The sequence below is a fragment of the Zingiber officinale genome, chromosome 11A, assembly GCF_018446385.1.
Source record: "Zingiber officinale cultivar Zhangliang chromosome 11A, Zo_v1.1, whole genome shotgun sequence".
Classification (NCBI taxonomy): Eukaryota; Viridiplantae; Streptophyta; class Magnoliopsida; order Zingiberales; family Zingiberaceae; genus Zingiber; species Zingiber officinale.
The window spans coordinates 16,619,102-16,635,811 of NC_056006.1; the positions used below are offsets into that span (position 1 = coordinate 16,619,102).

Below are 16,710 nucleotides of genomic sequence, written 5' to 3' on the forward strand. Positions count from 1 at the left end.
AAAGAAGAGGAGACGTGGCTTTGGCACCGGAGACTTGCTCACACCAACATGAAGAATATCAAAAACCTTTCAAAAAAGGAGTTGGTGCAAGGATTGCCAAAGTTGAAGTTTCAAAAAGACAAAATATGTGATGCATGTCAAATGGGTAAGCAAACCAAAGTTACTCATAAAGGTAAAAATGTTGTAAGTACCTCAAGTGCTTTGGAGCTCATTCACATGGATTTATTTGATAGTAGTAAATATATTTCTTTAAATGGTAGTAGATATTGCTTTGCGATTGTGGATGATTACACTAGATATACATGGGTATTTTTCTTGATACATAAGGATCAAACTCTAGATACCTTGATTGCTTTTTGTAATAGAGTAGAAAATGAAAAGGCTCATAAGATAAACAAGATAAGAAGTGATCATGGAGGTGAGTTTGAAAATGATAGATTCACAACTTTTTGTATGGAAAAAGGCTACAAACATGAGTTTTCAACCCCTAAAACACCTCAACAAAAACACCTCAACAAAATGGAGTTGTTGAGAGGAAAAATAGGGTTTTGCAAGAGGCCGCTAGGAGCATGTTAAATGAATATTCCCTACATAGTTTCTTATGGGCCGAAGCAATTAATACGGCTTGTTATGTCCAAAATCGAACTTTAATACATAGGTTTCTAGGAAAAACACCTCATGAATTGTGGTTTGGTAAACAACCTACAATTAAGCATCTTAAAGTATTTGGGTGTAAGGTCTATATTCTAAACACCAAGGATCACTTGGGAAAGTTTTCCACTAAGGCGGATGAGGGGATTCTTGTAGGTTACTCAAGTCATAGCAAGACATACCGAATTTACAACAAAAGATCAAAACTAGTTGAAGAATCACTAAATGTTGTATTTGAAGAAAATCCTTCTTTAAACTCTATAAGAACAAACTATGAAGAATTATAATTTGAGTTAGAGAAACTAACACTAAATGAGATAAATCATCAAGGAGAAGAAAATCAAGAAAGTGATGGTGAGAAAAATGAACCTTTGCCACTTGAACCCGAAATTATAACAAATCAAGACTCAAGACCTACTAGGATTTATGTAAATCATCCCTTAGATCAAGTAGTAGGAGACATTACTCAAGGAGTGAGAACTCGATCTTACTTTAGAAATGAAGAAAGTCAAGTTGCCTTAATATCTCAAATAGAACCAAAAACCATTGATGATGTCTTGTTTGATCCGGATTGGATTTTAGCAATGCAAGATGAATTATCTCAATTTGAGAGAAGTCAAGTTTGGGATTTAGTTCCTAGGCCTACCAACAAATCAATTATTGATACAAAATGGGTCTTTAGGAAAAACTTGATGATAAAGAGATCGTGGTGAGAAACAAAGCTAGATTGGTCGCTAGGGGTTTCAATCAAGTAGAAGGGTTGGACTATGATAAAACTTATGCACCTGTAGCAAGATTGGAGTCAATTAGAATGATGTTGGCCTTTGCCGCCCACAAGGGTTTCAAATTGTACCAAATGGATGTAAAATCAACATTTTTAAATGGTGTTATAAAAGAAGAAGTATATGTTGAGCAACCACGGGATTTGAGAATTTGAAGTGTCCAACCCATATATATAAACTTAAAAAGGCCTTATATGGACTAAAACAAGCTCCTCGGGCTTGGTATGAATGATTGTCAACATTTCTAGTATCAAAAGGATTTCATAGAGGAAAAATTGATCCTACTTTATTCTTGAAAAATAGTGGTAATGATATGTTTGTGGCCCAGGTATATGTAGATGATATTATTTGTTGTTCCACAAATAAAGATTTTTTAAATGAATTCATTAATCACATGGAGAGTGAATTTGAAATGATTTTGGTTGGTGAGTTGACATTTTTCCTAGGATTACAAATTAAGCAAACAAAAAAAGGCATTTACATTCATCAATCCAAATATGTCAAAGAGCTATTTAAGAAATTTGGAATGGAAAATGCAAAGGAAATATCTACTCTCATGGCCACAAATACTAAATTGGATAAAGACATTGAGGGGAAAGAAATTGACTCCAAGGTGTATCGTAGTGCTATAGGAAGTTTTCTCTATCTCACGGCTAGTAGACCCGATATACTTTTCGCCGTAGGTATATGTGCTAGGTATCAATCTTGTGCCAAGGAGTCACATTTGAGTGTCGTTAAGCGAATTCTTCGTTATCTCAAGGGGACTCAAAATGTTGGTCTTTGGTATCCTAGAACCGAAACTTTTGACCTAGTGGGCTATACCGACTCCGATTATGTCGGATGCAAATTGGATCGCAAAAGCACTAGTAGTAGTTGTCAATTTCTAGGGTCCTCTTTGGTAAGTTGGTCAAGTAGAAAACAACATTGTGTAGCTCTCTCTACAACCGAAGCGGAATATATTGTCATGGGAGAGTGTGTATCACAATTATTGTGGATGACTCATACTCTAGAGGACTATAAACTTACTTATAACGATGTTCAAGTTCTTTGTGATAATGTGAGTACAATCAACTTGACCAAAAATCCCGTTCATTATTCAAGAACGAAACACATAGAGGTTAAACATCATTTTATTGGTGATCATGTCACTCGAGGAGATATCATTTTAAATTATGTTAGATCAAAATTAAACCTAGCCGATATCTTCACTAAACCTCTTCTCGAAGTTGAATTTAGCTTTCTTAGAAGGGAATTGGGAATGTGTTGTATTGATTAAATCACATCCTCCATGATCATTTCATCGATAGAGTTCTTTAAGGTTTATTTCCCGTAACATTGCCTCTCACAAAAACATGGATTGTCCCCTTAATATGATTTAGATGGGGTGAGAGGTTAGGGATATTTATCTTGGTCATGATGCTTGTTATGATGCATTATTTTGGTCAAGATAAGTGGTTTTCATATGAAGCATTCATTTGTCCAATCATAGGGAAAGCACGTGTATAAATCATGTGCACGTTGCCCTACGATTATGATTGGAAATTTTTAAAATCACCATAGGCACCATACTTATTTTTGAAACCTTGATAAGACTCACTCGAATCATTGATGTTTTCAACAATTTTTAATTTTTTGTAAATCTTGTCTAGGGAGTGTCGTTTTTTGTAAACCTTTATTTTTCCTTGATGATATGAGACATGAATAGTGTTTACACCAAACTTCATGATTTTTAGAGGAATATACAATTATTTGTACATTTCCAAATCTTGGATCTGAAAGGCTTTCAGAAATACAGATATATCAGACTTCCCAATCGATCCGTCGATCGATTGGGAGGTTCACGTTTCACTCCAGAAAGCATCTGAAACGATCAATGGATCGATTCAGATCGTCTGAATCGATCAATGGATCGATTACGACGTATTTTCGTTTAACTACAGAACACGTACTCGAATTTTTCCAGAAGGCATCTGAATCGATCAATGGATCGATTCAGACCATTTCAATCGATCAATGGATCGATTGGACAACGTTATTCGATTTTCACAGAAGGCATTTTAATCGATCAATGGATCGATTCATCCCGTTTGAATCGATCGTTGGATCGATTGAGACGCCTGTTCACTTTCTCACAGAAGCGTCGTGAATCGATTGACCGATCGATTCACTTGTTCTCAATCGATCGGTCGATCGATCGAGAACTTAAAACCCGTCTTAAACCCCTAAATCCGAATCGATCCACTTATTCTCCTCTCTTCTTTTTCTCTCTCTCGACGCTGTCTTGCCCTAGGCGACTTTCCAGGCGATTCTTCTGTTTGCCTCGCTCGTTCACTCTGGCGTGCTTCTCCGGCGAAGGGGAGCTCTTCCACTTCTCTTCCAGTTCTACTCGACGTACTGGGCAGCCCTTCTTCCTCGTCACCGTGTCCTCACAAACTATGCGGTCTCAAAACCCTAACCCTAAGTAAATTTCTCTGCTCTCTTCTTTTTTTTGGGTTTTGTTCCTATATTTGACCTAATCTATATATATTTTGTGTGTCCTTCTGCATTATTCCTCATGCATTGCATTATCTGCACTGTCCTTGCGTTTTTGCATCTCCTTTCCTGTTTGTGGTTCTGGTTCATTTCCTATCCCGCAGAAAGAAACAAAAGGTTCGTGTATCGGGTGAAGGATCATCCGTTCCTCCTTCCCGTCCTCAACCTCCTACTGATCAAAGATTTCCTAATGCTGTAATGCAACACGTCTTTAGCAAACACGCTTTAAAACTCATAACCCCTAGATCAGTTGATTTGCAATACTATAGGACATCCTGTTTTGACACCTATAACCGTTTCAAGCACTATAAACTTGATTCCTTGTTAACTTGTGAGAGGGATGTCAATGTAAGTCTTGTCTCCGAATTTTATAATAATTTGCACACTTCTGATGGTGTAAATTATCACACTCGTGTTGCGAAACGGAGCTTGGACTTCTCCTATGAGATTCTTCAATCTTATCTCGAATGTCTACCTTCAAACAATGATTTTGTCTTTTATCCCAATCTTCCCGATGAGCTACCTCCACCTTTTGAGCATATTAGCATTGCATCCATGCATCAGTTCCTCTTTGGTCGTCCTCGTCCGGATGGGCCAAATGCTCAAATCACTAAATTCTCTTCGCTTGAATTGTCGGCTGAAAACAATGCCTTGTTTAAAGTGATCATCAACTGCCTATTCCCCATTGTCTCTCGTGCCTTGGCCGCTCTACAACCTCCTCACATGTTTGCTCTCTATGTCATTCGTCATTCCCTTGACATCAACATCGCTCTGAACATTTTTCATTGCATCATTCATTTTACCCAGCCCGTGCAACAGACGATCCATATGCCTTTCGGGCATCTTATCACAGACTGGCTGGAATCTCAGAAGATTGATGTCTCCCGGGGACGACTGGAGCACATGACCATGGCTTATTCTCGGATCTCTTCCCGCTCTTTCAAGAAGACGGGCTTGATTGGTGGTCCAGCAGGAGTTCGATGGCTCAATGGTCGTGCTTTTGGTGAGGGACCCCGGGCTCGCCACAGGGGGGATGCACAGGCCTTGGTCCCTGAGGCGGATGATGCTGAGGAGGATATTCCCGAGCCAGCTTCTCCGACATTCGAGGAGACTGTCGACACTCGTCTGGAGGAGCTGACCATAGAGGTAGCCGACTTGCGTATCTCGATGGATACCATGGTCCAGCAGCAGACTTCGATGCAGGCGACTCTGGAGACACTGGTGGACTTGGTGGGCTCGTGGGTGACGGTTCACCCGTCTCAGACTGGTCCATCCACCGCCCTTGTTCCCCCTGCTGAGGATGCACCTGTTCCTGAGTCTGTGGTTGCTCTAGCTCCGGCCACTACGTCTGCTCCTTCTGCTGAGCCTGATCCTACTCCTCCGGGGGATGATCTTATTGAGTTCTATGTCCCGCTATGACATGTTATTGTATGCTATATGGATGGTTGTTGTTATGGAGTCCCTGTGTGAACTTCGTCTCTTTTTTAATATATGATATACTCCTTATGATGTATTTCATCTTTTTTATATATATGTCTATATTTCAGTGTTGTTATATTCTGTGGATATATGTGTTTTAGGGGGAGCACCCCTCGGATTTATCGTATTTGTCTCGTGCACTTATTGAGGGGGAGTTCTGTTTTTTTTTATTTTTGACAAAGGGGGAGATATATGTTGAAGTTTACGCTTAAAATAATTAAAGTCAAGCTTACTGCTTAAATATGTTCATGTTTATTGCTTATGTTTAATTTAAATGATTTTCAGCGTTGTTGCAATCATTATCTATCATTGTATCATTATGATATTTTGGAAGTTAGCCTAAACTTAAATAGATTGTCAAACATCAAAAAGGGGGAGATTGTTGGTGCAATCATGCCCTGGAAGTTTCAATGTGTTGACAATTATTTAAGTTTAGGTTAATACGTTGGAACTAACATGCATTGTGAGTTTGCAGGAGGAGTTTCTTGCAGGTCGGAAGACCAGATGCAAGAGAAGTCCAAGAAGGTCGAGAACTGGATTCTTGGTAAAAAGGGTTCTTGCAGGTTAGAAGACCAGATACAAGAGAAGTTCGAAAAGGTCAGGGACCGGATTCTTGGCAAAAGAAGCTCCTGCAGGTCACAAGATTATATGTGTGTTAGGCTCACTATCAGAGATCGATTGGTGAATCGATTCAGACATGGCTGTGAGGCAGAATGCCTTTGAATCGATCAGCCGATCGATTGAAGGTAAGCCAATCGATCGGCTGATCGATCGGAAAGGATCTGCGCGAAGTACAGAACCCTTCTGAATCGATCAGCCGATCGATTCAAGGTATTGAATCGATCGGCCGATCGATCCGTGAACATTCTGTGCGAAGCACAGAATCATCCTGAATCGATCAACCGATCGATTCAAGGTATTGAATCGACCAGTCGATCGATTCACAAAGCTACGATTTCATGAGCAAGCGGCTAAATCGATTCAAACTCTGTCCCAATCGATCCACTTCAAATAAAAGAATATGCACCGTTGATCTTGACACGATTGCTTCCAACGGATACTTGTGAATCAATTGGGATATAATCTCAATCGATTCATGGCGACAGCAGCGTGAGAAACGGCTAGTTTTCTTGATGTTTAAAACGCTGGAAGAAAGAGAAATAAACACCGATTAACGAAAAATATTGTTCTATTGCTCTGGTGTGAAGAATCCTTGAAGTGCTCAAGATCTCTCAAGCGTTGGAAGTTAAAGCTCTCAATCTCTCCAAGCTTTCAAATCTCACGCCATAAGAAAGAAGCTATTTCAAGTTTGTAAATCTCTTCTCTTCCTCATTGTAGTGAGTGTGAGCTATTTCCTTTTGGAGAGGAAATATTGTAAGTGTTGTAAGGTTTCTCCACCTTCGGTGTGATTCCGAGAAGGAGGGTTTTTGAATAGTGGAAGTGTGGTGAGTGGCGTGGATCCTTGGACTAGTCACCTCCTTGAGGAGATGGATACCAAGTAAATACCGGAGTTAGCATTGGCTTCAAGTTTCCGCTGTGCAAAATCAAAGATCAAGAAAACGAAGTGAACCATTCACCCCCCCCCTCTAGCTCAACCGATCCTAACACAACGAAGAGGAAAAGATGGTCGGCGGCTGATCAGGATCGGCCAGGGGAGGGAAGATGAGGAATTAGGAGGTGAGGCAGTATGCAGCGGTTGGCGTTCGGCGTCAGGCCATGGTGGTTGGAAACGATGCAAGGAGGATGATCGGGGGAGGGCGCGGTGTCGCGATGGAGAAGAAGGGAGGGTCGGCGTGAGAGATGGGAGGCGGCGTCGGGCGAAGAAGGAGGCTAGGGCACGGTAATGGTATTAGGTTTATAAAATTTGAATTTAGGTTTAGGAAAATCAAAACCTAAGTTTATTCCTCAATCAACTCCCACTAAATGGTCATTCCAAATAGATTTTTCCCAAGCCTATAAAGTCATCCCCTTAAACTCGTTATACGAGCTCCGAAAAATTTCTAGAAAATTTCTAGAAAATTTCTAAAAATTCCATTAAGGTTATTCGTCAATTAAACCTTATTATTTAATTATTATTTTATTATGGTATTTTACAGATGGTATTATTATTCTTGAAAGATTATATATTTAGGAACTATAAAGATCACTATTTATAAGAGATTTATTACCAGCATTGAGTCAATTAGTTAGAATACCCCTTAAGGTTCCATTAATATTAAAATTTTCCCTAAATTTTTATTTAATTGCCAAAATATTCTCTAAAAGGTCATTCATTTGTTTAGTGGGACTGGGCATTTTGATAATAGAATATGATATTTTAATTTTACCAAAAGACATACTTAATTTTCAAATACACTTCTCTTTTATGACAATACTAAATTAAAATAAAAATTAACGCTTCTTATTTAAATCCAACCAAACTGTCGAATCAGATTAAAAATATATATTATTTCATCGAAGAGTTTAATGACACTAAAAAACTCAATTTTTAAAAAATTTATGTTATAAATTCATAATGATCCCCCTAATTTATTCATATATTTTTTTGAAAACTAAACACCATTAACATATAATGTATTTACCCAGTTATCTTATTCAAAAATTTTATCTAAATTTTAAATAGGATAATTAATAAATTTTTACATGAAATATCTTATTCATTCCTTAAATTTTAGATAGTACTTCTAAATTTAGATAATGAATTTCATTCTTTAAATATTATAGAGGCAAGAGAAAATATGGAAGATAATATATGATATAACAATAAATGAATATTTAAATTTAATAAATAATTTTTTTATTCTAAATTATATATTTTGAATTAGATGACGATCTTTTTAAGATGATTTCACATATTTTAAAAGGGAATAAATTATGAGGGACAAATGACTTTTAACTGTTCTTGCTGATTATTTACCTTCGTAGTGTTATTGGCAACTGTTTTGCTACGATCTGGGACTGGGAGGAGCGTTAAAATTGATTGATCGATTATTTTCTGGAATAATGTATGATTTTATTCATTTTCCTTTTAAGTTTTGGGCTTTGGGTGAATCTAATGGAGTTGATCATTTCTGAAATAGACGGGCGTCTTTTCTTTTTTCTTCCTCTCAATACTTCCGTTTATGAAGTAGGATATTAGTGTCTAAATCTGAATAGAGGCCAATCTATTGCAATAAGGAATACTAGTTGTAGAACAAGTTTAGCAAACGTGTATCATATTGTATAACATTGTAACTGAGAAACCCGATCTAAACAGGCTTGTAAATACTAGATACAATTGGAGAAAAGATGAAAGACATTGTATTTAGAGAAAAACGAAACATTACATATGCAACAAACATACCAGTATTGTAATTTGCAGAATTCTGTTTTTATCAGTTATTTTTCACTTCCCAGCCAACTGTGTGTAGCAAAACAACAAAATGAACCTTATTAAGGACACACAATGGACACGTAAAGGTGTCTATTATGCATTATTTTCACTTACATATGCTGTAAGTGAATCTAACTCAGTTAACCTCCTTTTCAGTTTGAACTGGAGCTCCATTAACTACTGCACCTGAAAAGAAAATGGTTGAATTGTCACAAGAAACAGGGAAGTTTACAGTTTCCTACTTTCATGTTTTTTTCAGACAGGACTGTGCAGACTAATTCCACTCTCGTAAGTGCAAAAAGAGATGAAGCAATCACTCCCCAGAAAAAAAAAAGAATCATGCAAGCATTTTCTATGTATATAAGTCCATTTAAAGAAGCATCAGCTTTTACACTACAATGCTGAATAGTTAACACAAGAGCCCAGGTAAACTTCTAAGAGTTGCATTTTTCAGAAACAAAGAAAGCAGCATCGACAAACTGTTATAATAATTCAAAACATGAAATTTGCGTACCAAGACTGCAAGTGGTAAGAACACAACAGTTGAGAGTGTCTTCTTTAGTAAGCTTATAACTGATAATTCTCAAATGGTTTCTGCTTGTGCTCAAAACTCAACTTCTCTAGGTTAGTCAATCTGCCAATGCATCTAGGAAGTACCTCAATGCCAACTTCAGAAAGTTCAAGTTGAGACAAATTAGCAAGGTTTTCAATGCCACTGGGCAACTCTTGAAGATCCAAATTACCATTCAGATTTAGCACTTGCAGATTAGAAAGCCGACAGAATGATACGGGCAATGCCTTGATTTTTGTCTCTGTGACTTCTAGATTACTAAGTTCTGAAAGATCTCCAATACTCTCAGGTAACTTGGAGAGCCTTTGGCAACCATTCAGCTCCAGATTTTGCAGCTTAGATAGCTGACATATTGATTCAGGTAACTCTTGTATTTCTGTATCCGAAAGCTTAAGTTGACGCAGTTCAGTAAGATATCCAATGTCATCAGGTAAACTGAAAAACCTTCTGCAGCCATCCATCTCAAGAGCTTCTAGGCTAAACAATTGGCATACAGACGCTGGCATATGTTCGATATCTATGCCAGAAACTACCAGGTGGCTTAATCTTTTCAAGGCTCCAATACCACTCGGTAATTGAGAAAGATTTGTGCAACCATTCAACTTCAATGTACGAAGGCTAGTCAATTGACATAATGCCTCTGGAAGAATAGAAATATTTGTATATGAAAGTGCAAGGTAATTTAAGTTGGAGAGGTTACCTATGTCATTGGGTAATTCTGAAAGATTGCTGTAAGCCAAATCTAAAGTGAGCAGGTTGGACAACAAACAGAGGGACTCAGGTAGTTTTGTGATTTTTGTCTTACAAACAGTTACATGTTGAAGGTTCACAAGGTTTCCTATGGAACTGGGCAACTCCATTAGGATTTTGCAGTGGTCCAATTTTAGTGTTGGCAGTTTGGATAAGCGATCGACAGATTCAGGCAACCTTTTGATAGATGTTCCACAAAGCCCAAGATGACAAAGGTTGAAAAGATTGCCAATGTTGCGGGGTAGCTCCTTCAGATTTCTGCAATAATCAACTATCAAGGATTGAAGGTTTCTTAACAGACAAATAGATTCCGGAAACATTTCAATGTTTGCTTCAGAAAGTTCAAGATAGCGTAGGTTAACAAGCATGCATATGTCACTTGGTAGTTCTCTTAACTTTAAACATTTGTCCAAGGTCAGTGTCTGGAGGTTGTAAAGCTGACACACAGCTGCAGGAAGGAGTTCAATAAATCTATCACAAATTCGAAGATAGCGCAAGTGAATGAATCGTAGGTTTGATACTGAAGATGCATTAAGTTTATCCAATGCTCTCTCCTGAATTGTTTCAGCTATTGAAGAATCTCCATGATGTGTCAACTCCAAGGCCCGAATGCCTTGCATGGACTTGATCAATGCCATAGTTAAAATATCATTAGGTAAGACACCACCTAAACTTTTATATAATAACTGCAATGTCAAGTTTTCATTAGAAGAGTGGAGTTCATTTGTCTTCTTGCTACTTGTCACATATAACTGGCGAATTTTACCTGAGTCCGTATACATCTTCCCATCTGACAAGGAAGAGCATTCTCCATTTGACATATACTTCGACACATCATATAGCAAGTCATGGATTGTGAATGTCCCATCCCATGATCTGTCAAAAATTGTTAACATCTGCAACTCATGGAAGTAATTACAACCAACGGTTTCCAGACTTTGATCATCCTCATCCTCATCCTCATGCTGAATGTAACCTTGGGCCATCCACAATCTGACTAACTCATATTTGTCAAACTTACATCCCCTAGGAAACAGAGAACAGTAGAGGAAACACGGTTTCAAATAAGTGGGCAATAGATAGTAGCTCAACTGAAGTGCTGGAGAAATGTCATTTTCAGTTTCTTGTAGTTTCCACAATTCACTCTCCAAAACATCTATCCATATCCGTCTATCCATTTGATAACCAAGAAGGCTTCCAAGAGTTTTCACAGCTATAGGCAATCCCCTGCACTTTTGTACAATATATTTTCCAATTTCAACGAGTTCAGGTGGGTGACTGGAATCTTCACGAAATGCATAGTACTGGAATAAGTCCCATGACAGATCTATATGCAAGCAACCCAATGGATAAGATTCAATTCCTCTTAATTTGCTAGCGTCTAGCTCAGTCAGGCTAGTAATTATAAACTTGGCCATTCTGACACCAGCTAAGGGAGCTTGCAAGTATTCCCACAGTCTCGGATTCAGGTCATGAGGATCATCCAGCACGAGCAAAAGCTTTTTTCCTTTTAGTGTTTCCTTCATAACACTTTGAAGATGAACTGGTTCTTTACCATCACATGATTTTCCAGTTATAGAGACAAAAAATGCTTTTGATAAGCTTACAGCATCAGATTCCTCAGTGAAGTGAAGCCAGACTCTTGAGTTGAAGTATTTGCATATGAGGGGATCATTGTATACTTCCTTAGCTAGTGCTGTTTTTCCAACACCTGCCTCGCCGACTATCGCAATAGCAGAGAACTTATTTCTACTGCGTTCATCCTCAAAAAGAGAAAATCTGGAATTTGTACCGAGCAGTAGCCAGCTAATGATATGCTCCCGGTCACTGTTCCTCCCATAGATTTGTTTAGTAACATCAAAAGCATTGTATTGCTTGCTTTCAAAGTAGCTCAAATCTTTGATTGATTTCAGACTCGATGACTCTGCAATAAGAAACTCGGCTATCCTTTGCAACTTCTCAGAATTTTGTTTCCCTTGCGAAATTAGCAACAAGTGGCTCGAGCATTTCTAGGAAAATTTGAAATGTCTCTCAAACATTTTGTATCCTTTGTTCAAATATATTTTTTAAAAAATAATAATTCCAGTTAATTTTATTGACTATCTCTAGGGTGATCGGTACAGTCCCATAGAAGTTTTCCATCGAACACGAGGATAAATCGGGAAGCGCACGTGATAGTCAGTCCAGAAGTCTAACATCCTTTGATTACGTCCCTCATTTAGAGGATTTAGAGTTTATACTAAAAGGAGATAAAATAGATATATTAATTAAAAGATTTTTTTTCCATATGTGAAAAGGACGCATTTCTTTAGAAAAATGAATGATGTGCCATTTGAGAGGCATACAAACTCTTTTTTTTCTTTTCTTGCTGATCGAGATATCTATTTTTAAATTGATTAATACTGATTTGATCCTATAAAAATTTTCCATCGATCATATATCTATTTTTAAATTGATTAATACTGATTTGATACTTTATTGACACGAATAGCTTCTAATTCTAGATTACGATGTACTCTTATATTTATGATTTTTACCATTTTTACTTATCCACTTATGAAAAAAAAATAGAGCTCAATGTCATATATATATATATATATATATATATATATATATATATATATATATGATCCTGTCCGATTCACCGAACCAAAGGACGCTGGGCACGTGGCGCGCTCCTAGTCGAGGACGTAGGCCTCCGTCTGGTCGCACGAATCTCCGGCGAACCTGCACAGAAGTCGGGACGGGAAGGGTTCCCGGCGTCGACCCTCCGATGCTCAAGTCAGGCAAGCAAATAATGCAAAAGGTGGCTCCAGAGATGATTTTTCGCGTACCTGCGGCGAAGTAAGAGGCTCTATATATAGAGCGAGGAGAGAACTAATGCACGTTCACCGAGGTGCAGACGTGTCAGCAACCCATACCTCGGTATGTACTTGTCAGAGAGCTTACCTGACACCATACTGCTACATGTCTTCGATGGGACAACAGGACACCCCGTTGCCGGACTAGGGGTATGGCGTAGCCATACGACTTGACGACTGTCCGAGGGTGTTCCCTTCCTTTACCCACCGCCCGTCCGGCCGACCGGGCGAAGAACGTCGTCCGGACGGCCTTAATTCCCTGCGTCGGCCGGGCGGTCCGTCCCTCCGCTCGGTCATTATGTACTGTTTCATTGAGCGTCGGAACCCTGGTCCCTACCAGGGTGCCTTTTACTACCAGATGTCCCTTTCTTCTAAATCCGGTCGGCTCGTCCTTCTCCGGCGGGCCACTGGACCCTTTGACCTCCCCGTGGTGTTGACCCCTCGTTATGGGGTTCCGGATTCTTACCACCGGATCACTTGCCTCCCCCTCGAGTCTAATCGAAGGAGGCGAAGTCCGACTGACTGGACTGCCGATCTGACTGAGCAATGATCCTTGCATTAGTCCGCTCGGCCAAGCATAAGGATGCTCATCCGTTCGGCAGTATCTTGTCCGTGCCTTGTGCTTCTCTCGGAATCCATGTCCAATGCTCCCCCCCCACTGTTTATCACGTGCACTGCGCACGGAAAGGGGAGCTCATTAAATGCAGCCAGTATCTCGCTGACACGTGGCGATCGTGCGCTTGTCAGCGCATGGCGGTGGCGTCACTTCCGATGGGACAGCCGCCGTTTGAAATGAACGGCTGGATGATGACCTCGTTATCAACGACCTGGATCGGACGGTGGAGGTTGCTTCCGGGCGGCAATATAAAGCTCGCGGCTCCGCTTCCGCCGCCGCCTCGCTGCTTCATTCTCCTCCGGCACTTCTCTGCTCGTTTTCTCTTCCGGCGACCTCGCCCCTCAACTCTTCGGCAAACCTCAGCCCTTCGTCGATCATCTTCTTTGTTTGTAAGGCCTTTTTTCTTGTTCCTAGCGTTTTCTTCTTTTTGTTACCCGTTTCCTTCAATCGGCTTTTCTCCATTCTTTGCTCGCCCCTTCCCTCGGAATCCTATATTCTCGTCCCTTGACCATGACTAGCACTTCACAGTCGACCGGCGGCGCTCCAGGTCTATGGTACACGACCATGGAGAACCGTTTTGATGAGGAAGACGCATTGCGTCTCGTCCGGACTTATGACCTGCCGACCGACCACCAAATAGTGTTAGCCACACCGGCCGATCGGCCTCATGAACCGCCGTCCGGCACAGTGCTTTTCTTCCGAGACCAATTTCTGACCGGACTGCGTTTTCCACCCCACAAATTTTTCTTAGAAGTCTGCAACTATTTCCGCATTCCGCTCTGCCAGGTAGTTCCCAACTCTATTAGGCTGCTGGGCAGAGTGATAGTTTTGTTCAAGCTGAACAACATTCCCTTGGACCCAAAAATATTCCACTACTTCTACTATCCCAAGCAAGCCGAGTGGGGTACCTTTGTTTTCCAGTCTAGGATAGGCTTCGTGCTTTTTGATCATATGCCGAGCTCCAACAAACATTGGAAGGAGCATTTTTTCTATATACGTTTTCCCGAGCGGCCGACTTTCCGCACCAAGTGGCAGACGGCTATGCCCGCGCAACCGGAGCTCGGCAAGTTTAGAGGCGACGCGGACTATCTCCATGCAGCCGAACGGCTAGTCGGTCAGCGCTATCATATTGACGAGATGCTCCTTCCGGGAGTAATGCATATATTCGGCTTGTCTTCTATCCCAGCCGATCTGCCCTGCAGCATGAGTAAGTTTCCTTATCTTCCCATTTGTTTTGTTCTAACTGATTTATTTTTTGCTTCTGCAGCTGAAGTCATGTGGCGTGCCAGAGCTACCGAGAAGCTCAAACTGAAATCCGCTCAGATTGAGGAGGTGACGAACAAGGAGGCCGCCGAGCGGGGCCTTGCTCCATCTGATCCGGCCGGCGGAGAAGGTGAGGGGGCACCAATTGTCCCCGAAGCCTCAGATGTCCCTGCCTTTCACAATGAGGCCGCGGGCGACCTGGAACCTCCTACCGAGGCTGAGGTAGAGGGCCGTTCGGCCGATGATGTGCCGCTACGCACTCGGAAGCGCCGACGACCAGAATCTGCCCATGCCTCTAAACTTGATGAGCCACAGCCCGAGCGGAGCGCGGGCGCACCGGTGCTGTCCGGGACGGTTTCCCTCGAGAGTACCCCAACCCCTCAGGGTTCTCCGAGGGCCAGCTCTGAGGTGCCGCCGTCCAGCCCTTCCAGAACTTTGCGCCGTATCAGGCGTATGGGTGAGCTTCCCTCCTCTTCTGCCGGTGGGCCGTCCGATAAGGCCGCTGCTTCTCAGAGCGAGCCGAGCGGCCAGAATTTGATAAAGACCGTTCTGCGCCTCCCCTCAGAGGCGTACATGGCTGCTGCTGATCGGCCAATGGTCCCCGAGCAGCAGATTACTCTGACGGGCCCTCTTGCCCAAGCTTGGATAGATGCTCGGCGTCGCATAGCCAAGATGACTCCCGGGCAGCTCGGCGATAGCAACCTTCAACAGGCCACCGGGGTATGCTCTCCTTTTCTTTGTTTGCATATTCGAATTATGTTTTTAACCTGTGGACATTTGTTGGTAGAACTGGGTGGAGCAGATCGCTATTAGCGATCGATTGGCCGAGCTGGAGGACGAGTTGAAAAAACAAAAAACCGCGGGGGGTAACGGGCAGTCGACTGCCGCTCTGGAGAAGGCCAAAAAATCGCTGGATGCCGAACGGAAAAGGGCTAACGATTTGGCGAGCAAAGTCGTTCGGCTTGAAGCGATGATCAAGCAATGAGAGAAGGAGATCAAAACGGCGATCACTCGGAAGCAACAGGGCATCAATGATATGGACCGTATGAAGGTGGAGATCAGGGGGTTGGAACAACGCATCAAAGACTTGGACGCCCTGCTGGCCACCGAGAAGGAGGGCCGCTCGGCGGATCTCCAAAGATTCGACGGAGATTTGGCAAAGCTCCAAGTCGCCAGCGATGCCGCCCACGCCGCGCTCAAGGAATACCAAGAGGGGGAGTCGGCCCGCTTTGACAAAGTGAGGAAAACGTTCCTTTGCTCGGAGGGCTTCGGAGAGAAGTTTACCGACAAGATATCCCTCACATTCGAGGAGGCAATCAAGGCGGCGGTGGGATATCTAAAGACCAAAGGTCACCTGCCTGCCGAGCTCACCATCCCCCCCCCCTGAGGATCTAGCGAGCGTGATGGACACCATCCCCGACGCTCTTTTTGATTTTGATGTGTGAGGAGCGTTTTTATAAACTTTTTTGTATTCCCGCCGTTCGGCCCAGACTATCTCTGTAATGACTTTTTTGGCTTGCGTAATAGATGATCTTCTGTTCCTTTCACCTTTTATTGTGGCAAGAACTTACTAAATATTCTTTATAACCATTCCGCTCGGCACCTCGCTATGCCAGACAAGCAAATTATCTTTAATGTCTCATTACGCGCCTGATCAGCCGCTCACCGCGCAAACTTGTTTGCCTCGCTGGATGAGAGCCGCTCGGCCGCCGGCTCGTCTCTTGATATTTATCGTCGGTGCTCAACGGCGCGGTTGTTTATAGCCGGTCGGCGCGGCTCTCGATTTTTAACGACGGGGCTCGTCGGCTTTCCGCTCGGACGTTTATAGACGT

General features: G+C 41.7%; 1 protein-coding gene across 1 annotated transcript in view; it reads right to left on the bottom strand.

Annotated features, from left to right (window-relative positions):
• Nucleotides 1-9,239: 9,239 nt before the first annotated feature.
• Nucleotides 9,240-16,710, bottom strand: part of LOC122031263 (putative disease resistance protein RGA3) — a 54,064-nt gene continuing 46,593 nt past the window's right edge. The window contains exon 3 of the mRNA XM_042590398.1: nucleotides 9,240-12,147. Coding sequence (XP_042446332.1) covers nucleotides 9,385-12,147 — 2,763 coding nt within the window. The 3' untranslated portion in view covers nucleotides 9,240-9,384. The remainder of the gene's footprint in view (nucleotides 12,148-16,710) is intronic.